Raw genomic sequence first — 21104 nt, 5'->3', positions numbered from 1 at the left:
GAATAGTGTTCTCTTTTGTGGGGGCATCAACATTCCTCGGTATTTCTAACCAGGAATGTTGAACCTGTTTTTTGAGTTGTGGCTCTGTTCTGTTGTGTTGTTAGTTTATTACCAATTGACTCTTTTTTCCCCTTTCCCCTTTTTAAAGGTTGAAACTCCTCCTTCCCTGGCTGGAAGCCCGAATTCATGAGGGCTGCGAGGAACCAGCCACCCACAACGCACTGGCTAAAATCTACATTGACAGTAACAACAACCCCGAGAGGTTCCTTCGCGAGAACCCCTACTACGACAGCCGGGTGGTGGGGAAGTATTGCGAGAAGAGAGACCCGCATCTGGCCTGCGTCGCTTATGAGCGTGGGCAGTGCGACCAGGAGCTAATTAATGTGAGTATCTAACACACTGAGTCTCTCTTAGCTAGAAAGATGCTCTTGTAGTGTCTTTCAGAGTCAGGAAATGATGCTGGATATGATGTTAATTGAAAAATAGGACACGTATCAAAGCAGTTCTCAAGATGCCTTATGAGGAACGGCTAAGGGAGCTGGGCATGTTTAGCCTGGAGAAGAGGAGGTTAAGGGGTGATATGATAGCCATGTTCAAATATATAAAAGGATGTCACATAGAGGAGGGAGAAAGGTTGTTTTCTGCTGCTCCAGAGAAGCGGACACGGAGCAATGGATCCAAACTACAAGAAAGAAGATTCCACCTAAACATTAGGAAGAACTTCCTGACAGTAAGAGCTGTTCGACAGTGGAATTGGCTGCCAAGGAGTGTGGTGGAGTCTCCTTCTTTGGAGGTCTTTAAGCAGAGGCTTGACAACCATATGTCAGGAGTGCTCTGATGGTGTTTCCTGCTTGGCAGGGGGTTGGACTCGATGGCCCTTGTGGTCTCTTCCAACTCTATGATTCTATGATTGTATGTACTCAGAAGCAGCAGAACTTAAATTGGCTGGCTGGTTGGAAAAATGGAACGCTCGATTTGAAGAGACTGTTAAAACAGCAGGTTGTAAGTTTCAGTGTATTCCTCAACTAGTGTTGCTGTCTGTATTTGAAAATCAAAAGGCCAGTTTTCCTTAAAAGGACTGAGTTGTATTCTCTATGGCGGCGCCTCATCAGCTGGTAAGGAAACACTGGAAAACTGTTCTAGGATTAACATTATGGAGGTGGTAGGCAAACATTTGGCAGATTGCTTTAGCTGAAAAGTTAAAAAGAGGTGACTTCAACACAGTTTGGCTTGGTTTTATTTTATTTCATACTAGTTAGTTTTTTGCTGCTCCAGAGGGTAGGACCCAAACTAATGACTTCAAGTTACAAGAAACAACATCAGGAAGAACTGATAGTAAGAGCTGTTTGGCAGTGGAATGGTCTCCCTCAGAAGGTGCTGGGCGCCCCTTCATTGGAGATTTTTAAGCAGAGATTCAGTGACCATCTGTCAGAGGTGCTTTAGCTGTAATTCCTACATCCCGGGGGGTTTGTCTCCATGACCCTTGGAGACCCTTTCAACTCTGATTCTGTTATTCCTCCATCTACCCATGGAGACCTACGGAGAGGCTGCTTAAGTTAATCTACCAAACTTTACATTGAACACCATTGCAGCTGATATGATGCTTGTTGTTTGTATGTTCAGAAATCCATTCAATAAAAACACATGAACAAAAAAAGAGTGGTTGCCAGAAACCATCCCCAGGCAGGACTTCTCTGTTCCAACCCATGTTCTACTCCAGACCCTCCCAAATGACTAAAGGCTGTGCACTGGCTGAGAACTTTTTACCTCTGTAAAATCCAGGCTCAGAACTCTTTGACGCTTTCTCTCTCTTCCTCCCCCTCACACTAGAACACCTTGGTTTCCCTGCCTGAATATATTATTCTTTCGCATTCCAGGTTTGCAACGAGAACTCCCTCTTCAAGAGCCTGTCACGTTACTTGGTGCGCCGCAAGGACCCTGAGCTGTGGGCCAGTGTACTGCTGGAGAGCAACCCTTACCGGAGACCCCTGATTGACCAGGTACTTTGCGCTCCTCTCTGTTCCCCTTTGCTTGTGCTGTGTGTACGCTTAAGAAAGTGAGCAGTAGGCAAGCAAGTTGCCAGCTGCGGGCACCCATTGCTCAGATCCCTCCCTCTCTCATCAGGTTGTGCAGACAGCTCTCTCTGAAACTCAAGACCCTGAAGAAGTATCTGTCACAGTCAAGGCTTTCATGACCGCCGACCTTCCCAATGAACTCATTGAGTTGCTGGAGAAAATTGTTCTTGACAATTCCGTGTTCAGTGAACACAGGTCAGTACTCTTGTGTTTGTCTTACCCTTACCCTCACACCTCAAATAATATTTGGGGGAGATGGTTGGAAATTTGTGAGTAAAACCTCAAAAGCTCAGGCAGCTTGCTGAATAAGATTTTTAGCAGTGTAAGGGACTTTTTTTAGCAGGTGCCAAAATAAGAGTACAGTGGTACCTCAGGTTACATACGCTTCAGGTTACAGACTCTGCTAACCCAGAAATAGTGCTTCAGGTTAAGAACTTTGCTTCAGGATGAGAACAGAAATCGGGCTCCGGCAGTGCGGCAGCAGCAGGAGGCCCCATTAGCTAAAGTGGTGCTTCAGGTTAAGAACAGTTTCAGGTTAAGAACAGACCTCTGGAACGAATTAAGTACTTAACCTGAGGTACCACTGTACGATGAAGACATCTGCCTAATCTCAATGGACAAAGAGTTCCAGAGTGGAAGACTTGATTCCTTATAATTGCTGAATGAATATTAAGTGGCACTTCATTATTATACCAAGTCACACTATTTGCATATGTAGCCCAGGTTTGGAAGCCTTTGTGCCCCCAGATGATGCAACTCCCACCAGCCCTAGCAAGCATGACCAGAGATTATGGGAGTTGTAGTTCAGCAACATCTGGGAGCACAAAGGCTCCTCACACCTGATCGAGCCCCTTACTGTCAGCAACTTCCAGGTACACTTTTAAGGTCCTCGGGCCAAAAACCCTTCTCAGAGATCTGGGGCTGAACCTGTGAACTCACTCTAAACCTTTATTATGTCATTTTGAATGATGGCTGCTGATGCCTTAATTCCTTGCCTTAATTCTATTGCTTGCTTTTTCCTGTAAAGGAACCTGCAGAACCTCCTCATTCTGACGGCTATCAAGGCCGACCGGACCCGAGTCATGGAATACATCAACCGCCTGGACAACTATGATGCTCCTGATATTGCCAACATCGCGATCAGCAACGAACTCTTTGAAGAGGCCTTTTCCATCTTCAGGAAGTTTGATGTCAACACCTCTGCAGTGCAGGTAGTGCTGGGTGTCCATGTATCTGAATTCTGGGTATGGTTCTCTTCACGGAGCTGAGTCTTGGCTTGTGTCCCCAAACTGCTCCATGTATTTGTGCTGAAGGCGCAACTTCCGTGTCAAGGGAATCCAGCCCAAGTTTCAAGTGTTCCAGTTCACCACAGTCTGCATGGGTTCTAGCCCAGGTTTTACATATACAGCTCAGGTGCCCTAGATACTAATTAGACCCTTGGGGGGAAGCTGCAAAGATTTATAGCGGGCTTTTCCCATGCCTCATGTTAAGAGTTCCTGAAAATTGGCTTGGTCATCCTTTGTGTGAAGGCTTTCGGAGGCCTAACTAGGCACATGCTAGGCTTAATTCTGGCCAAGCTACTCTTGCACTGGCAAATGCCTACCACAAGCACGCTATTAGTTTTTGTTTTTTAAATGGCAGCCGTCTCCCCACTTTCTAGGTTTTGATCGAACACATTGGCAACTTGGACCGTGCCTACGAGTTCGCTGAGCGCTGCAATGAGCCAGCCGTGTGGAGCCAGCTTGCCAAAGCTCAGCTTCAGAAAGGGATGGTTAAGGAAGCGATAGACTCCTACATCAAAGCGGACGATCCTTCTTCATACATGGAAGTGGTTCAGGCTGCGAATGCCAGCGGTAAGGCTTGGGAACCCCCCACATAAAGTTTGGTTTTCAGTAGCCTGCCTTCTGGGAGCTTTCAGAACAGGCAGCACCCAGGTAGGATTGCAGTAACTTAAGCACTTCTGTGATTGTAAAAAGCTTGACGCATCCCGGAAGTCGTAATTTAAATGCATTGGGTGACCTTCCTTTCTTTCAAAAATTCATTCATTCCTTCTGCTTCTCATCTCACATTCTCAGTCCAGCATTGCTCTTAATGTGGCTTGCAGTAAGCACAGTTATAATTATGGCAGCTGGAAGAAAATGGACAAGGATGGCAGTGCCGTGATGGGAAAACTGTGGCACCCATCACTGCTTTGGCCTGCTTGCTGGGACTAGTGGGAACTGGAATCCCACACCTAGAGGGCTGCCGGTTCCTCATCCTTGTTGCAAAATGTTGCCAAGGTTTGATTCCCCCCTTCCCTTTCCAATCAACTCTCCACTTCTCCTGCTCCAACACAGGGCGGGGAGCCTCTGACCTGTGGGCCTAATTAGGTCCACCACACCATTTTGGCCTAGTCAAGCCCTTTTGCCCTATACCCAGTACTACTTTTTCTAGAAAAAGAGGAGCTGGAACTCACCATGAACGCCTTCCTTGTTCTCTTGTAATGACAATGGCGCCCGCCTGAGAGGTCCTGGAACTGAGAAGAAAGCCCTGCCCAGACCTCACCTCACAATGTCAGATGAGGGGCAGTTAAAGCTGCAGCTGGGCTCAAAAGGGGTCTGCAGGCACATCCAGTCAGCTGACAGTTGGTGGCTGCAAGGTGCTTTGAAGTCCCACCAGCCAATTGTTGGGGCTTCAAAGCGCAGGGCAGGTCTCTGCAGGCACAAACCTTAATGAGAGCCCTGCATTGCCAAAGTCCCGCCACTTGGCTGGTATTGACTACCTTAGGGAGTTCCACTTTGGGAACTCCCTAGTTCAGCTCAGTGGGCTGGAGGAAGCCACTTGGGTTCAATGCACTTTGAATACAAACTGCTTGCTCAGGGCAGGGGGAGCACTTCCTTAATTGAATCATTTTTTTCTCTTTCCAGAGGAAGCAGCTTATCTCTAACAAAGCTTTACTCAAGAGTTGAAATAAATGGACCCAAGTTAGTCATGTCCATTATTTTCATTGGTTTTATTCTGAGTAGCATTGGCTACAACACTTTGCATTCAAAGCACTGAAAGAAGCGCTTTAAATGCAATCAGTTTTCTGGATTTCTTTTTTAAAAAGGAGCGCTTCTCCCTCCAGACTTGAAAGGGACTCCCTGTGACCAATTCTCAGCTGGTTGTCCCAGGGGGAGCCCCTTTGAAGGGGCACCCTAGCCTTCGGAGGAGGCTGCTGTAAGCTGCTGATCCTCTGGAGGTTACCAAAACCTCCTTTGGACTTTGACAGGTTTCAGTCACCTGTTACTCTTATGATGTTGGGTGAGTGGTCCTTCCCACATGCGGAGTCACCCTGTGGGGTGGTTGAAAGACCTGTCCTGGCAGCTGTATCTGGTTCCACCCCCCCTGCTCCACCATGACAACCCAGAAACACAAGAGAGTGATTAAAGAGCTGGCTATTGCACATGGGAATCTGACCCGACTATTGCAGTTTGTTCCACAGCACAGGGCCCTTGAGAGAGGGATCTGTTTTTGCTTTCCTTCAAGTTTCTCTAGAATGGCAGGATCAGGCAGGGTTGGCATTGCAGCCAGTCGCACGTGAAACTTTCCCCCTCAGCCCTCCTCTTCCTTTCTGAAAACATTTTAAGCAGAACTTGATTGGATGAGGAATTCCTAGTTACGAGACAGTGGCCTGGCTCATATGTCACGTTACACCAGTTTCTTTGCCTTTTTTATTTTTTTGAGTTTCAAAGATTTTTGACAATTTAACTTCAAATTTAAAATAATTATAAGGTGCCTTCCTCCTGGGTGTTCCCATTCCCGCTCCCTCTTGCTGCATTAAGTCTTTCTCTTCCTTGTTGCAGGAAGCAGCTTTTCGAAGCATAGTTATCCTGCAACATTGACTTTCTTTCTGTTAAAGGAGCCTCTTTGCTTTCTTCTCTCTATTCCCCAGTTTTTGTCACCTTCCTTCAGGGTGACCAGGCCGAGAAGAGCCCCTCTCCAGGATTCTTGCAATCACACGAAGACTTCTTTGTACCACCATAACAATTGGTTGTCCCCCGTTTAACTCCCCTCCCATAACTGCAAGAGGGGTCTATTCCCCCCCACCCTTTCGGGTCCCACTTTTTGAAACCCATAGCAGAGGAAAAGATGAGGATCTGCCTCCCTCCCTAATGGCAAGATACCCAAGTGGTTGGCAAAGTACATTTATCCTCTACCAGATGCGTTGAACAGACTTGCTCAGTATAAGGGGCGGATGACAAAGAAGTGGATTGTTTGGCTGACCCGATTTTTTTTCCTCCCCTCTTCCCTAGTTTTGGGAAGCTTGTGTTCTGTCCAGCAAGAATGAGCGACTGTGTTTTGCTCTAATAGCTCAGCACGCAGCTCAAGTCTAAGTACGAATTAATCAGTGTTCGGGGGGGGGGGGGCTCATCCTGTTTTTGCTTTTTGCCAGTGTCGCACATGCCGTGATGTTGTCCACCCCTCCCTTTCCTAAAAAGTGACGTTCTTCGTCGAGTGAGACTGTGCGGTCGAGTAATAAGTACGAAGTGAAGGATCTCTGCCTTTCAGCCTAACTGGGCAACCCTGCTGATTGTCAGCATGATGTGACCTTGAACTTTTCTTTCTTTCTTTCTCTCCTCTCCTCTCCGCCCCCCCCCCAACCTAGGAAACTGGGAGGAGCTGGTGAAATACTTGCAGATGGCCCGCAGGAAGGCCCGGGAATCCTATGTGGAGACGGAACTCATTTTCGCACTTGCTAAAACAAACCGTTTGGCCGAGCTGGAAGAATTCATCAATGGGCCAAACAATGCCCACATTCAACAAGTGAGTCCTTCCGTCAGCCTTTTAAATGCGAATTTCAAGTGTGGGGTGTTTTGTTTTGTTTTTAGTTTGGTTAGTTCAGCTCCTCCTGTCTCTTTGCAAGGTTTGGGTTTACACTCTTAGATACAATGATTTTTGGGGGGAGGGGACCTCAAGTATCAAAATGATTTTTATATGGGATCTGAGAAGTTTTCTTTGGAGTGGTTAGCGTGTTGAAGGCTCGGAGGACCTGGTTAGAATCTCCACTCAGCCCTAAAACTGCCCTGGGGGTGGCCTTAAGACAGTCACCACCTCACAGCCCACCCTTCTTCAAAGGGCTGTTGTGGGGATAAAATGTGTAGGAGCCATGTAAACTGCTCTTTGGAGAAAGAATGGAACAAAAACAGAACAAATGGGCTTCTGAAATAATGGAACTAAACTTGGGCATGTGCTTTTGTAAAAAGAAAGCCAGGCTTTTTGGTTAAACTGGTCCAGTAGCATTTTTTTTGCTTTGTTATTATACAGTTTTATTGGCGTTAAGTCACAAATGAACAAAAGTGTACAGTGACCTATGTTTGGAGCAGTGAAAGCTTATACAGGCAGTCAGAAGTTTCCAAATTTCCAGAACTTGTGAAATGTAATTCAAACTGTGTTACGTGTGAGGGCATATCACTGAGATCAAGCCAGTGAGAATGTAGCTGTGCCATACTGTTGTGTGGGTCTCTATTCCCATTCACAAAACTGGCAAACTGGAACCACACTTTGTCAAATTGATCGGTCCAGCATTCATATATCATTGGAACTGTTCATCCCACTCAGAAAGCTTAGATAAATGCTTTCGTATGGTCAAATGATTCAGATAGTTTAGCCTTGTCTTGTCATTGCTTTGCAGGGTGGGGTGGACAGATGGTGCCTAAATAACGAGAAGTTGAAAATAGAGAAAAAATGTGTGTGTGGGGGGGTGTAATCAGAGAAAAGGTATTCAGATAATTGAGAACAAGTAGTAAGGGAAGATGTGACCTCAATTTTAAGAGAGGATGCTTGAGTACGGAATGAGCATGGTTGGATGGACGAAATCAAGCACTTTTTCTCTTCACCATTTTCCTCCCTAGGTTGGCGACCGTTGCTATGATGAGAAGATGTATGACGCAGCCAAGCTTCTCTATAACAATGTCTCCAACTTTGGGCGCTTGGCTTCCACGTTGGTCCACCTCGGCGAATATCAGGCAGCCGTGGACGGGGCCCGGAAAGCAAACAGCACTCGGACTTGGAAGGAGGTGAGCCCTTTGCTTCATGCAGTATGCAGAGCTTGTTCATGCTGGCTTTGATGGGTAGCTTTAAAAGAGGGCGGGGGCGAGTAGAGAGATTCATGGAAGAGGAGAGGCCTGATCAGACGTGACAGTGTCAGGGAAGAGTCCCCAGCTCCAATCCCTGGCATCTTCAGGTAGGGCTGGGAATGTCCTCTGTCTTAAACGCTGGAGAGCCGCTGCCAGTCAGTGTAGAAAGTACTGAACTAGATGGACCAATGGTCAGGTTCTGTATAAAGCAGCTTCCTCTGTTCCTGTTTAAATCAGCCATTGATTCAGAACCATGAGGACTGGAGCCTTGCTTTGGTTTTAAAGGAAGAGCTGTAGCTCAGTAGTAGAGCACCTGCTTTGCATGCAGAAAGGTTCAAGCATTGGCATCTCCAGGTAGGACTGGGAAGGCCTGAAAAAGGCCTGGAGAGCTGCTGCCAGTTAGTACGGTCAGTGCTGAGCTAGATGGGTCCATCATCCTTGGCCTCACCAGCCTGAGCCTAATGGCAATTCAAGTCTAGCATCATCTGGAGAACAATGCTGGCTCAGTGCAACAGTGGAGAAAGCGGTTTCTAGAGAGGAGGACTTTGCTGCTCCCCCAGTTCCTCTGAGAGAGAAGGTAACTGAAGCTCGGTCTTTGACGTTTCCCCCCTCCAGGTCTGCTTTGCGTGCGTGGATGGGAAAGAGTTCCGCCTGGCCCAGATGTGCGGCCTTCACATTGTTGTGCATGCGGATGAACTGGAGGAGCTCATCAACTATTACCAGGTAATGGGGAGGTGGGGAAGGAAAAGCATGGGTGTTCCAGTACTGATGGCACTGCAGAGCTTTGCCTTCGTAAAGGGGTGCTCAAGGAGGCGGCGGCTGCTGCTGAGCATTAACTCGTTACTCTTTCTCCCCCACCACCCCCAGGACCGTGGCTACTTTGAGGAGCTGATCACCATGTTGGAATCGGCTCTGGGGCTGGAGCGGGCCCATATGGGAATGTTTACGGAGCTGGCCATCCTCTACTCCAAATTCAAGCCACAGAAAATGAGGGAACACCTGGAGCTCTTTTGGTCGCGAGTCAACATTCCTAAGGTAACTCTGTCCCCGAGATTGCAAACTGTATGAGGAATAGAAAACAGGTGGGGGTGGCTGTGTAAAAGGAAGATCAGTGCAGTAATAAGAACACAGGTTAAAAAGTAAAAATCCAGAACCTTGCAGAGTGATTGTGGCTGAGCATTTTGGTGAGTTAATAATAATAAAATAATTTTTTTATTTATACCCCTCCCATCCCAGTTTAAAAACCGGGCTCAGGGCGGCAAACAGCAAATATAAAACATTGATTAAAATGCAACTTAAAAACAGCATAAAAGAGCATAAAAGACAACATCAATACCAAAAAAAATCAGAGGTCTTTTTTTTTTGGGGGGGGAAACTATGTTAAACTAGGAACAGGGAGGTCCTGGCTCCAATTTGGGGAGGGACCTCTTCTTGCTTAGAGCCTATGGGGAGCGGCTACAAATTGAGCAAAAGATCTTGTCTGAACTGGTGGTAGTGCAGCTTTGTAATGTGTCCCCATTCAGCTATAGGGTGGCCGCCCACAGGGTGGCCTTGGGCCATTGCTACCTGTTAGCCTAACCTGCCTCACAGGCGTCATCAAGGTGGAGGAGAATGCGCTCATACGCTTCCTCTTTCTCAAGGCAATTTGGGTGGCACTGCAGCATGTTTTCAAGGAGCAAATGCTGTCACCATTCTGGCTCAGACATTGAAGTTCAGTAGCACCAGCGGCAACAGTGGCTCCAACAGTGCACACTTGTGGCAGGACAGCGCTCTCCATGGGCCTGTGAGGCAAACTGAATGGGCGGTAGACCTGTTGATGGCTATTAGACATGATAATGGCCAAGTAGCTCTGGGCACAGGGAGGCGGGGTTTGCTTTCCTGTGAATTCCCATTGGTCAGGACCAACTGAGGAAGGCTGCCATTGGAGCTTCCCAGAGGCATCTGGTTGGTTATTGTTGAACACAGATGCTGTGCTAGTCTAAGCTAGGAAGGCTCTCAGCCTGTTCTAGACTGGCTCTAATACTCTAAACCAGTGGTTCACCCTCCATGGATCACCTGAAAGTTGTTCAGGGTCCTGGTGAACCACTTAATGATTTTTCTGCCTTTTGTAGCAATTGTAATGCACTGCTCTAGATGCTGTGTGATTTCTATATTGTATTACAATTCGAATTCCGAACAATTCAAGGCTCTAAAGTGTTTTTCACAGACGCTGTGGGTGACCTGACAGACTCCTGCAGACCATAGTCTAAACCATTTTCATTTCTTGAAGGTGTTGAGGGCAGCTGAACAAGCCCATCTTTGGGCCGAGTTAGTCTTCCTGTACGACAAATACGAAGAATATGATAACGCCATCATTACCATGATGAACCACCCGACAGATGCTTGGAAGGAAGGGCAGTTCAAAGACATCATCACTAAGGTACTGTCCTGTTTCTCAGTGAATTCCCCTTGGTAGGTTTTATATCTTGTGTGGGTATTTTGATTTGGCCGTTGGAACAGGAAGCACCTGCATGATCCTGCACCACTGATGTGGTGGATGAGCAAGTGGCTTTCTGTTGGGAACTGTGCCAAAGCGAAGGAGGCGTTGTGCCAGGGATAGCCAGAATTGCGCCTTTGTGACCTTAAGCTTTCCCTGCCACCCTTGCAAATGTTTGGGAGCCAGTTAACCTGCCTTTGTTTCCCTCAGGTGGCCAACGTGGAGCTGTATTACAAAGCGATCCAGTTTTACTTGGAGTTCAAACCTCTGCTTCTCAACGACTTGCTGATGGTGCTGTCTCCCCGACTGGACCACACGCGTGCGGTCAACTTCTTCAGCAAGGTAGGGTCATCCCTCTCTGGAGCAAACTTCCATCTGCATCCCCTCCTTAATTTGGAAGTGGCCTTGCCACAGATCGAGCACAGCCACTTGTGTATTGGCCAAGATTCCCCCCCCCAACTTTAAGGCAGTTAAAAAAATGATTAAATAGCCCCTGGCTGCTTGGTTGGGTCGTGCAGTAACCTCCTATCCCTGTTCACAGGTTAAACAGCTTCCACTGGTGAAGCCCTACTTGCGCTCCGTTCAGAACCACAATAACAAATCGGTGAACGAATCTCTGAACAACCTCTTCATTATAGAAGAAGACTATCAGGTAGGAACGGTTTCAGGGTGTCACATGTTCTCAGGATGCTAAAACTCATCTTCAGTTATGTGCATCAGAAACTTCCATACCATCTTTGCTTAGAAACCACATCCTCTGTTTCTCTGAGATATTATCTTATTATATTTATACCTATACCCTGCCTTTTAAAACCTTCTCCCCCGCATCCAGGCTCTCAGGACCTCGATAGATGCCTATGACAACTTTGACAACATCTCCCTTGCTCAGCGCCTGGAGAAGCACGAGCTGATTGAGTTCAGGAGAATCGCTGCCTATCTTTTCAAAGGCAACAACCGCTGGAAGCAGAGTGTGGAGCTGTGCAAGAAAGACAGGCTATACAAGGTGACAGGGCTGGTGGGGTGAGCGCTGCCTGTCTGTAGCGGGAGGGTGACCAGCAGGAGGCAGCGATGAGGGCAAAGCAGCTTTGCTTGCAGAAGAGTTTCCGAGGCTCTTTGATCTGTGCTTGCAACCCTCCATGACATGGTGTTTGTCCTCTCCTTCTTGCCTTCAAAATTGTATGGTTTATTCAGATTCACGTAATTGGATCTGCTCACCCAGCTGTTGGAAAACAAGTGTTCTTAAAGAAGTAGACTACACATCCATGTGAAATATGTCTGTTCAAGCGCTTTGTAGACTACCCTTCACCAATAGGCTCCAGAGAAGCTTCATGTCACTAAACATCTAAATCGGACACAATAGAATAAAGATATGATAGATTCCACAACTGCAATACACGAAGAAAGGGGGCATCATCAAACAGCTCATCAGTCGCATATTCATGTAAAAGTAGCTCAAGTTTGGAATACATAAAGCTGATACCCGTCTAAAACCGCATGTGACATGAAACAAACTTAGGCTTCTGAACCTCTCTGGGAAATCACAGCATTCTACTTTGGGGGAGGAATAAAAAAGCGCTTCCTGTCCTTAAGATTTAAAAAGGCATTTTTCATAAACGTTGATAAATTTAAAGAGCCCAAGTAACAGAAAAGTGTGAAGAACATTCTGAAGATCCCTAGTAACATCATTCCTTTTGAAAACGTTGCCCTAGTAGCAGCTACTGCAGATGGAGAAAACACAGTGGAGAGGCCAGCCTTTCCCCCACTCTGATATTTTGGATTATAGCTCCCAACACAGCTGATGGGATTTGTAGTCCCAAACATTGCTGGGGCTGATGGGATTTGTAGTCCCAAACATTGCTGGGGCTGATGGGATTTGTAGTCCCAAACATGAAGTTGGGTTAGGTGGGCAACAGCTAGGCCGCTCTTGAGCAGTAGGGCAGTTACACATCATTGCTTGACACATTCTTCTCTTTTCCTCTTTTCTGGCACATTTTCTGATTTTTGTCACCTGCTTCCCCTCCCAGGATGCCATGCAGTACGCTTCGGAGTCCAAAGACACTGAGCTGGCGGAAGAGTTGTTGCAGTGGTTCCTGCAGGAGGGCAAGAGGGAGTGTTTTGGGGCCTGCCTCTTCACCTGCTATGACCTCCTCCGGCCAGATGTTGTCCTGGAGACAGCCTGGAGGCACAATATCATGGATTTTGCCATGCCTTACTTCATCCAGGTCATGAAGGAGTATTTGAGCAAGGTAAGGAGGGCCTCAGAGCCCGCCCACCCCAATAAATCAGAGGCCTCCCTGCTGGTTGCTTGCCGTGCTGTTTCCCCATGAACACAATCAGTTGTGTGTTATGTGTGCAACTAACCCCTGCGTTGTGCTTCTTGGAGCGTCAGTCTCTGTCCTCGTTGGCACTTGTTCTTCTTGAGACTTTCCCCCCTGATCAGTAAGACATGGCACAAGAGGAAAAGGGAATGGGAGGGAGGAGGGGAAAGCAAGCTTGAGCACAAGTTTTTCAAGTCACCGTTTTTATAACATAGTTAAATAGGTTCTGCCTGTCTTGATAAAGAGCAGTCCCGGCCAGGAAGCAGCCCCAGATCAGGTCCAGGACCAGAGCAGGTGACACCGTGTAATCAGCCACAACTTCTACCATTGCTGAGCTTGGAGGATGGGCCTGGAATTGGAGCCCCCTGATCAGTCTAGCATTGGTCTCGCAAGACCAATTCCTGCAGGTTGGAAGCCACTTTTGGGGATAATCAAGAGTGGTTCATCTGTAAGACTTAAATCCACAAAGGATTGAACGCCGTGTTTCCCGCATATGCTGGCATTTGCAATTACTGTGATGCAACCAGACCTTTGCAATTCCTCCTTACGTGAGCTGACATCCCGGTGCAGAAGTATGTACCAAGCCAGAAAGGGTCTGTTTCTATCATCCACTGTGGATCTTCTTCAGAGGTGGTTGGAAGCTTTGCCCACTCAGGAACAATCTGTCCAGCAACAAGTGCTGCAGTCCCTGCTAGGTGATTTGCTCTTTGCCATACTGACCACCTCCCTTGTTGGTCAAGCTATGAAAATGGGTTTCTGGTCTCCTCGACTCAGCCCAAGTGATGCTTTCAAAGAGGTATCTCTTGAGCGGCTGGCTTTCCATTTGCTTGTTGCAGCACCAGCTTAAAACTTGAGTGTTTCAGGGGTTCCAAAAGGTTTTGGGCGATCTCAGCAATCCTTCCGCTGAAAGAATGGTGCCTCGATGACCCCAGCCAGCTCGTGCTCCCAGCAGTTGCCCTTCCTAGATCTAGGCAGTCTGAATTCTCTCTCCACCCCCCAACCCCCAAGCAGCACTCCTGTGTTTATGGAAAGGTGCATTTGAGTGAGCGCTCTGCACAAAAGATTTATCCAGAAGCTTGTAGTGCTTGCCGCAGTAGCTCTCGATCAAAAACAGTGAAAGTTGCTCAGTAGCCGTATAATCGTTTAAATGGGAGTATTTTATTTTAGTTACTGAATTTATATCCCACACTTTCCTCCAAAGGAGTCCAGGGCGGCAAATGTATCAATGTTAAAACAATAAACCTCTTTAAAAACAGTTTAGAATAGCCTTCCGAAAACAGTCAAAACTCCTAAAAGCATACTCCTGCTGCTCCTGAAAGTGTGAGAAAACTGGGTGACCAAGGCTGAGATTAGGTGGTTCTGTGTATGCTGGGATGTGAACTATTTAGACTGGATCCCAGCCCTACCCCACAAGGTTATGTTCCTTTCAGAAACACAGGGTCACAGGTCAAAAAAGGACTTGAACCCAGCATGCAGGAGTTAAGGAAGAAATAATTTTGGTGGTGGCAGCAGTAACCTTGTTCCTTTAACCCGGGGGCAGCAATCTCAACATAGCAACATCCTAGTCCAGAAAGCCTGCACTCAGTTTCACAACGTACATTGTGTATAACCAGGCCTGGCCTTGGAATCGGAAGCCCGACTTGGCTTTCAGTAGCAGATAACTTCCAATATGTTTTTGGGTTTTTTTAAGGTTTTAATACCCCCCCACCCTTCTTTGCTCTTTGCTTAATCTACCTTTAAAAGAAAAAGAAATGCTCTATTATGGAGTGAGTTTTTTTCCTCTAAGCTGCACCTTCTGAATTCCTTTGCAGGTTGATACAATAAAGGAAAAGGTGAAAGTTGATTCTTTTCCATCTTTAAGTCTGGAGGCCTAAGTCTAAGGATATATATCTGCATGAGTTTTCCCCCTCTTCCCCTCCTTCCTACCTTTACTACACTGCTGCTACTGCTTTCTGCCCGCCAGCCCCTTGAACAGAAATCTCACTAAAGCCTCTGCAAATTAAAACCATAGTCATTAGCTGTAGGACCAACCAGTAGACACTAATTGGCTAATAGGCTCTCCCAGGAAGGTTGGATGCAATCAGTTGGATCACAGTTTGAAGAGCGACCACAAGGCCCTGGGAACCTGGTCCCCAAGAAACATTTCAAAATAAATTGCCCTGCAGGTGGCGGCAAATCATTTTAGTGGTGCCACCCTCTCCCCCCACCCCCAGAGAGTATCAGGGTGGCAATCTGGGTTCCTCTCCCTCTTTTAATGCAATATCTTTTTTGCCTCGTTGGAAAGGACTGTGATCCAACACCTGATCCTCGAGTCTTACTAATGTGTCTCGTTGAAAGTAGGCAAAACCAAAGAATGCTCCAGCTAGCTGCTTAAAGACTGGGTTTTTTTCCACCTCCAACTCGGTGTCCAGTTTTCCCACTTCCAGCCGGCTCTCCTTCCAGCCCAAGGCTCGTTCCCTGAGCCAAAGCCCTCTTGGTTTAAACCCTTCTCACCTTTACAAAAAAAACCAAATCCCTCCCAGACGTTCTCAGCATTTCCTTTAAACCAGAATTGATGCTCCTTTCCCAGGAGTTAAACCCCTTTCTGTTTGGCTGGTGGGTTCGAGGGAATGCTAAAAGGCCATTTCCAAAAAGTCTGCAAATCAGACATTGATTTAAAGCTGCCACCTCTTCCTTTTTTGAGCAGCCCCCTGCAGCAGCTTCTGGAACCTGTTGCAGATCTGTGCCTTAAAACGCTCTTTTCCCTAAAAGTCCTTCAGCAGCTAGCAAGTCGAGTTGGTTGGAAAAAAACCAAAAGACAAGTGTGGTGTGAAAAAAGGTTAATGAACTGCAGTGTTTTGCTTTCTTGAACTGAGCATGTTCAACAGTCATTGTGATGTTACATCTCACTTTCCCCTGAAGCTGCAAAGCGCATTGCTGTGGGTGACGGGGAGGGGCGGGGGTGGGGTGCTGCGTGCCGTGAACTTGTTGGGGAGGTGGGGGTGGGAAAGGGAGCCTTGTCTGGCCGCCATCTTTCCAACCTCACTCCCCTGCTTCAGTTCTTTTGCCTTTTTTCCATGAATCACACACATGGCACCAAAAATATATAGATAAATATATATAAAAAACATTGACCGCATGTGATTTATTTATTTTTATTTTTTACTCTTTCTCCCCCCTCTGCAGCTTTATCGCAGTCTCCGTGGAAAAGCCTTTCTTTTTTTAAAAAATGCAGTTCTGTGCACTTAACGAAATCTATCAGCAGGGAGTGTCCAATAGTTTGGTTTTTTGTGTAAAGAGCAGCTTCTCTCCCCCCCCCTTTTTTTAAACAAGCTTGCAGAGTATATTCTAAACCCTTGTGTTTAGTAAGAGCCACCTGAGTAGAGTTTAAAATTTATTTTTAATGGACAGGTTTTTTTGTGTTGTTGTTTTTTTAATGGTCTGGTCCAGAAACTGGCCTGAGCCCTGTGGAGACTGCCTCTTCTGCTTAGCTTGCATTTCTCTGTCTGGATCTTTGCTTCGGTAACCTCACACAATCCCAAGCTTATTCTGGTTCTTCCTCATCGCCGCAGGCTTCCCAGCAGGAGCAGTGTTGACTTTTGTAGGGGTAACACGATCTGCCCAGAGAGCAGGCTATGAAGCTTGAGAAAGGTTGACTGGACGCTCTCGTTTGCCTCTATGCCCCCCCTCCACATGTGTTCCCCCTGCCCCCTTGTGTGTTCTCCTAACCTCCCTTGTGTTTTGTCGGGAAGCCAACCAGGGGGTGTGGGGGAAACTGAATTCCTGACCCTATTACTCTAGAGGTGGATTCCAGCCCAGCGATAGTAGCTCTGCCCTGCCTCCACGGCTGGAGGTAGCCATGATTCTGAATATCACTTGCTGGGAACTGCAGGAAGGGAGAGGGCTCTTGTTCTTGAATCCTGCTTGCGGTTTTCCCACTGGCGTCTGGTTGGCCGCAATGAGAACAAGAGGCTGAACTAGGCTGGCCATTAGCTTGACCCAGTAGGGCCTAAGTTCTTAGCAGTCTTACTAAACAGTAAGGAGAGGGTCGTAGCTCAGTAGCAAATCACTTGCTTGGCATGTAGAACCTGTTCCCAGCATTCCCCATTAAAAAGGGAAACCAGAAAGGATCAGGTAGTGACAGGTGAGGATAAGATCTCTCCGGCTAAGGCCTTCGAAAGCGTCTGCCGGTCAGAGGAGACAATGTGTGCTCAGGTGGACATTCAGTTTGACCCGATAGAAGGCATCTTCCTCAGCTCCAAGGGTAACTTCCAGATCATAGAAGTTAGTCTTGTAATTTGTGGCATTGGAGTTAGGATCCACCCATTATAATCCTTCTGCAATCCACCTACAACACACTGACCTGTGGGAGGTTCTGCTGTGATCCTTTGGATGCTGAACAAAAAATCTCTCCATCCTGGGCACTTCATTCAGGTTGGGGGTGAGGTGGGAGGGCACTGAACCTTCCTCCAACCTGCCACAGTTCCAGTGCTCTGCTGTGTCTCCCCCCACACTTCTGAAGAGTATAAAGGTTGTTTTCTCCTGTATATGATGAGCCTCTGCCAGCCCGAGTGCCCACCAGGTGTTTTGAACTCCCAACTCGCATCCTGCTGGCCGGGGCTGGTAGGAGTTGTAGTCCCTTAGAACCCAAGGAGCACCACGTTGTCAAAGGCAGCCATAGGTCATGGAGAAGCAAGAAGCTTGGATGGCAGACAAACCTCCTCCAGTCTTGCTTTTTACCAAATGGTTGCAACCCTGTTCTTTTTAAAGAGATGCGCCTGTGCTTCTTAGGTCACCCAAACCTGTGTCTCAGTAGGTCCAGGTGGGGCCTGTAGAGGCTCAATAGACAGGTATCGCAGGTCACGTTGCAAGCTGCGGATGTGGCAAATCTGTTGGATGTCAGTGTGACAAATTGCCTAGAAACCTATTATTGGATGTGGTCATTTGATCCCCCAAGTGCAGCCTCTAGAGACGATGAGCCTGACAGGTCCAGGCTAGGCTTGGGGAATGAATAACTGGAAAAACCACTTGGCGGTAGGTGTCAGGCTTTCCCCTCCGTTCTGAAGGTTTATCGGCAGAACCTCCTTGACGTCTTTTCTCCAAACGGCTGTCCAATGTAGTTGAGGCGGCCTTTGTAACAGTCCTAACGTTAACTCCACGCCCCCCAGCCCCCGAAACCTCATTTTGGGAGCGACCTCGTTTCTCTGACTGTGTTCCACGCCCCTTGAAGGCTTTTCCACTTCTCTGCCAGAAAACAAAACGGGAGTTGAGATTCTACAGCTCAGCCTTGCCTGATTTCTTTGGGGTTCTTCTGTCTTCCTAGGTGGACAAACTGGACGCCTCAGAGTCTCTGAGGAAAGAGGAAGAGCAGGCAACGGAAACACAGCCCATTGTTTATGGTAACGACCTGCGGCTTAATGTGCAGTTGGGTGGATAAAATGGGCACGCTTTGCAGCAGCTAGTTCTAAAACAGGACTTACGGAAGTTTGGCAGCCGGCAGACAGAGGCCGTATTCTTTTGGCCCCTGGGCCTGAAGTTCCCTGCCCTGGTACAGTGTGTTTCTGGAAGATACCTAGAGCTGCCATGTTGAGTTTGTTCATTGTAGGGTACTGAGCAGATTTAAATTTAAAACTTTTCTATTAATGAAGCAGTCTTACAAGATTGCAGGAAAGGGGGTCAATTTTCAGGAGAGGCATCCCCTCTCTGAAGGTGCTAGGGCTAGGCAAAGCTTGGCTTTCAACATTGTGATACGTCAGCAGCTAAATACCGGTACAGTGGTACCTCGGTTTTTGAATGCACTCCGTTCCAGAAGACGGATCGACTTCCAAAACATTAAAAAACCGAGGCGCAAAGGGTGGTCTGCCAATTCAGTAGAGAAAATTGTGAAAAACAACAGATACACACAGCGGAAGCCGTTCCAACTTCCGAGGTGTGTTTGAAAACGGACACATTTACTCCTGGGTTTCCGGCGTTCGAAAACCGAAACGTTCAGCGACAGAGACGTCCGAAAGCCAAGGTTCCACCGTATATGCTGATAATTCACGATGGCTGGAATTAATGGCAGTTTCCTTGAAGGGCTGCCTTGCCCCAAATGTGCCCACTCAGCCCTTTCGCAAGCGCCACTTTGAGTGCTTTCCACACTAGTGAGAGAAAAAACCCCTTTAAGTCTGGCAGCATCTCTGTTGTGGAACTCCTTGCCTGTCTACATTAGGCAAGGCGCCCTCACTAGGCATAATACACAATACTGTATATGAAGCCTTCTATTTCAGCAAGTCTACACAGACATGTGAATTAGAAGCTAGGAATGCTGCTTCTTCAGAGCAGTGCTTGCTTGCTTTTTGTAAACTGTTTTGAGTTGGTAGTTCTGATTAAACAAATGAAATAAAAATTAGTCGTAGGGGTTCTCATGCTGTCCCCTTTTATGAACATGGATTGAATGGAGCACTGATTCTTTAGCTAACCCTTCTTCCTTTCCCCCCTAGGCCAGCCCCAGCTGATGTTGACGGCTGGGCCCAGCGTCGCAGTCCCCCCACAAGCACCTTTTGGATACGGCTACACTGCCCCTCCCTATGGGCAGCCTCAGCCCGGTTTCGGATACACCATGTAAGAAAAGCAAGTCTGTTTGGAGCTAGCATCGATTTGCTGCTGAAACTCCACCGTCCCACTTCAGCTCGACAGGGAAAAAGCTTTGTGCCCCTTATAACCTTTACTTTATGAAGGACTGTATTTTTGTTTCTCTCCCCGTCCCCAGCGCAAACCTTTTCAGTCCCACTTAAGCATAATCCTTCTTTTTTCCACATTCCATGTCACTTAGAAAGGACTCTTGTTTTTTTTCTTTCCAAATGGGAATATTTGAGTGGGCTTTCCCCCCCCCTTTTTTTTTGCAAGACTTGCTTCTTGACATTAAACCCCGGTCTCTTTGTGACTCTTCCAATTTGCACTCTGTAAACGTTTAAACTCTACTATCGAATCTAAAGTTCAGTGTATGTGAGCAGCTTTACAAATATGTACCGTCTTATCTAAGGAAAAAAAATGCATTTAAAAGTCTCGTCGTATATTCTGAAGAGGGGGGGTGGCGGCAGAAAAGCTTAAACCAAGAGAAGGATTTGTATTTGGGAGTTGGAACACTAAACCAGCATCTCCTACCCCGCTTGGATTGCTTAGCTCTTTAAAAATAAAAGACATGAGTACAGACAACCTTTCCTGAATTCAAAAAACAACAGCGGCAAACCTAGTAGAGTTCCCCCCCTTTTTAACCTATGCAGGTTTCCAGTTTAGTCTTAGAGAAAATGCTAGTGTGTGTTCACTCCATACGTAAACGGATGATGACCCTTCTGTCGTGCTACTGTATACCCTGTGCTTTTCTTGTGGGGACCATTTTTTTATTTTCCATTGAGGAACAAGGAGGGAGCACCATGAATCCAAGTGTGCGTGTACTTGACCTAACCCTGCCCTGCGGTTCGTGTATGTTGGATATTGTGGTGTTCAAGATCAATATTTTTTTGCTGAGTGTACAGAAGAGGGAAGGGGGGAAAAAAGAGAGAGAGAGAGAGAATTCAAACAGAAGAGCAGGAGGGGGGGAAAGAAAACCAACTGCTGTTCAATTTTTTTGTTTGTGCAATTTAAAAATGACTCGAATTGGAAAAATAATAATAAATTACTGGACTGTGGACATGCTCTATGGTAGTTTTTCAGTATGCATCTCTCTTCTTCAAGCTCCTTTTTATGATGTATGTGCTCGGTTGAAAAGCAAAACATGGAAGGGTTGATGCTTTTCAAGGTCAGACGGGAGAGGGGACCAGCAACTTAGCAAAAATACCAAATTGTTACTATGGAGACCAGACTATATTGGCAGGTGACTTTGCACTGAAGAGATTATGTGTGAGAGAGAGACAGAGATGTGTGTGAGGCAGATGTTTGGGGACTATATACTGGAATAAGGGGAGAGATGATAGCACTTTTCAACAGGTGGCTGCAGCTGGGCCAACGACAGCGTCTTTTAACCAGGTGATGAAAACCTCTTTAGGGTTGTAGTTTTTGAGTGTTTCCAGTTAAATCTGACAAAAAATTTTAAAAAATAAAAAGATCATGTTATAGGTATGTTAAGTTGCCTTAATATATTTAGCTTCAAAATAAAATTGACTTCAATGTTCAAACA

General features: G+C 46.8%; 1 protein-coding gene across 2 annotated transcripts in view; it reads left to right on the top strand.

Moving 5' to 3' along the window:
- CLTC (clathrin heavy chain) overlaps positions 1-21104 on the top strand; it is a 74895-nt gene extending 53791 nt beyond the window's left edge. Inside the window, exons 17-33 of one of the 2 annotated variants that reach the window (XM_083714989.1) lie at positions 149-383; positions 1878-2000; positions 2125-2270; positions 3103-3286; positions 3736-3928; positions 6703-6860; positions 7949-8113; positions 8789-8896; positions 9041-9208; positions 10443-10592; positions 10860-10991; positions 11191-11301; positions 11482-11652; positions 12674-12895; positions 14779-14799; positions 18270-18345; positions 19429-21104. In XM_083714989.1, the coding sequence (XP_083571115.1) occupies positions 149-383; positions 1878-2000; positions 2125-2270; positions 3103-3286; positions 3736-3928; positions 6703-6860; positions 7949-8113; positions 8789-8896; positions 9041-9208; positions 10443-10592; positions 10860-10991; positions 11191-11301; positions 11482-11652; positions 12674-12895; positions 14779-14799; positions 18270-18345; positions 19429-19553 (2488 nt within the window). In that variant the 3' untranslated portion in view covers positions 19554-21104. The remainder of the gene's footprint in view (positions 1-148; positions 384-1877; positions 2001-2124; positions 2271-3102; positions 3287-3735; positions 3929-6702; positions 6861-7948; positions 8114-8788; positions 8897-9040; positions 9209-10442; positions 10593-10859; positions 10992-11190; positions 11302-11481; positions 11653-12673; positions 12896-14778; positions 14800-18269; positions 18346-19428) is intronic. The other variant, XM_083714990.1, reaches the window with a different exon arrangement.

This window comes from Podarcis gaigeae (assembly GCF_964106915.1).
Source record: "Podarcis gaigeae genome assembly, chromosome: 15".
NCBI classification, from domain to species: Eukaryota; Metazoa; Chordata; class Lepidosauria; order Squamata; family Lacertidae; genus Podarcis; species Podarcis gaigeae.
This window is presented reverse-complemented; position numbering and strand designations above follow the sequence as displayed.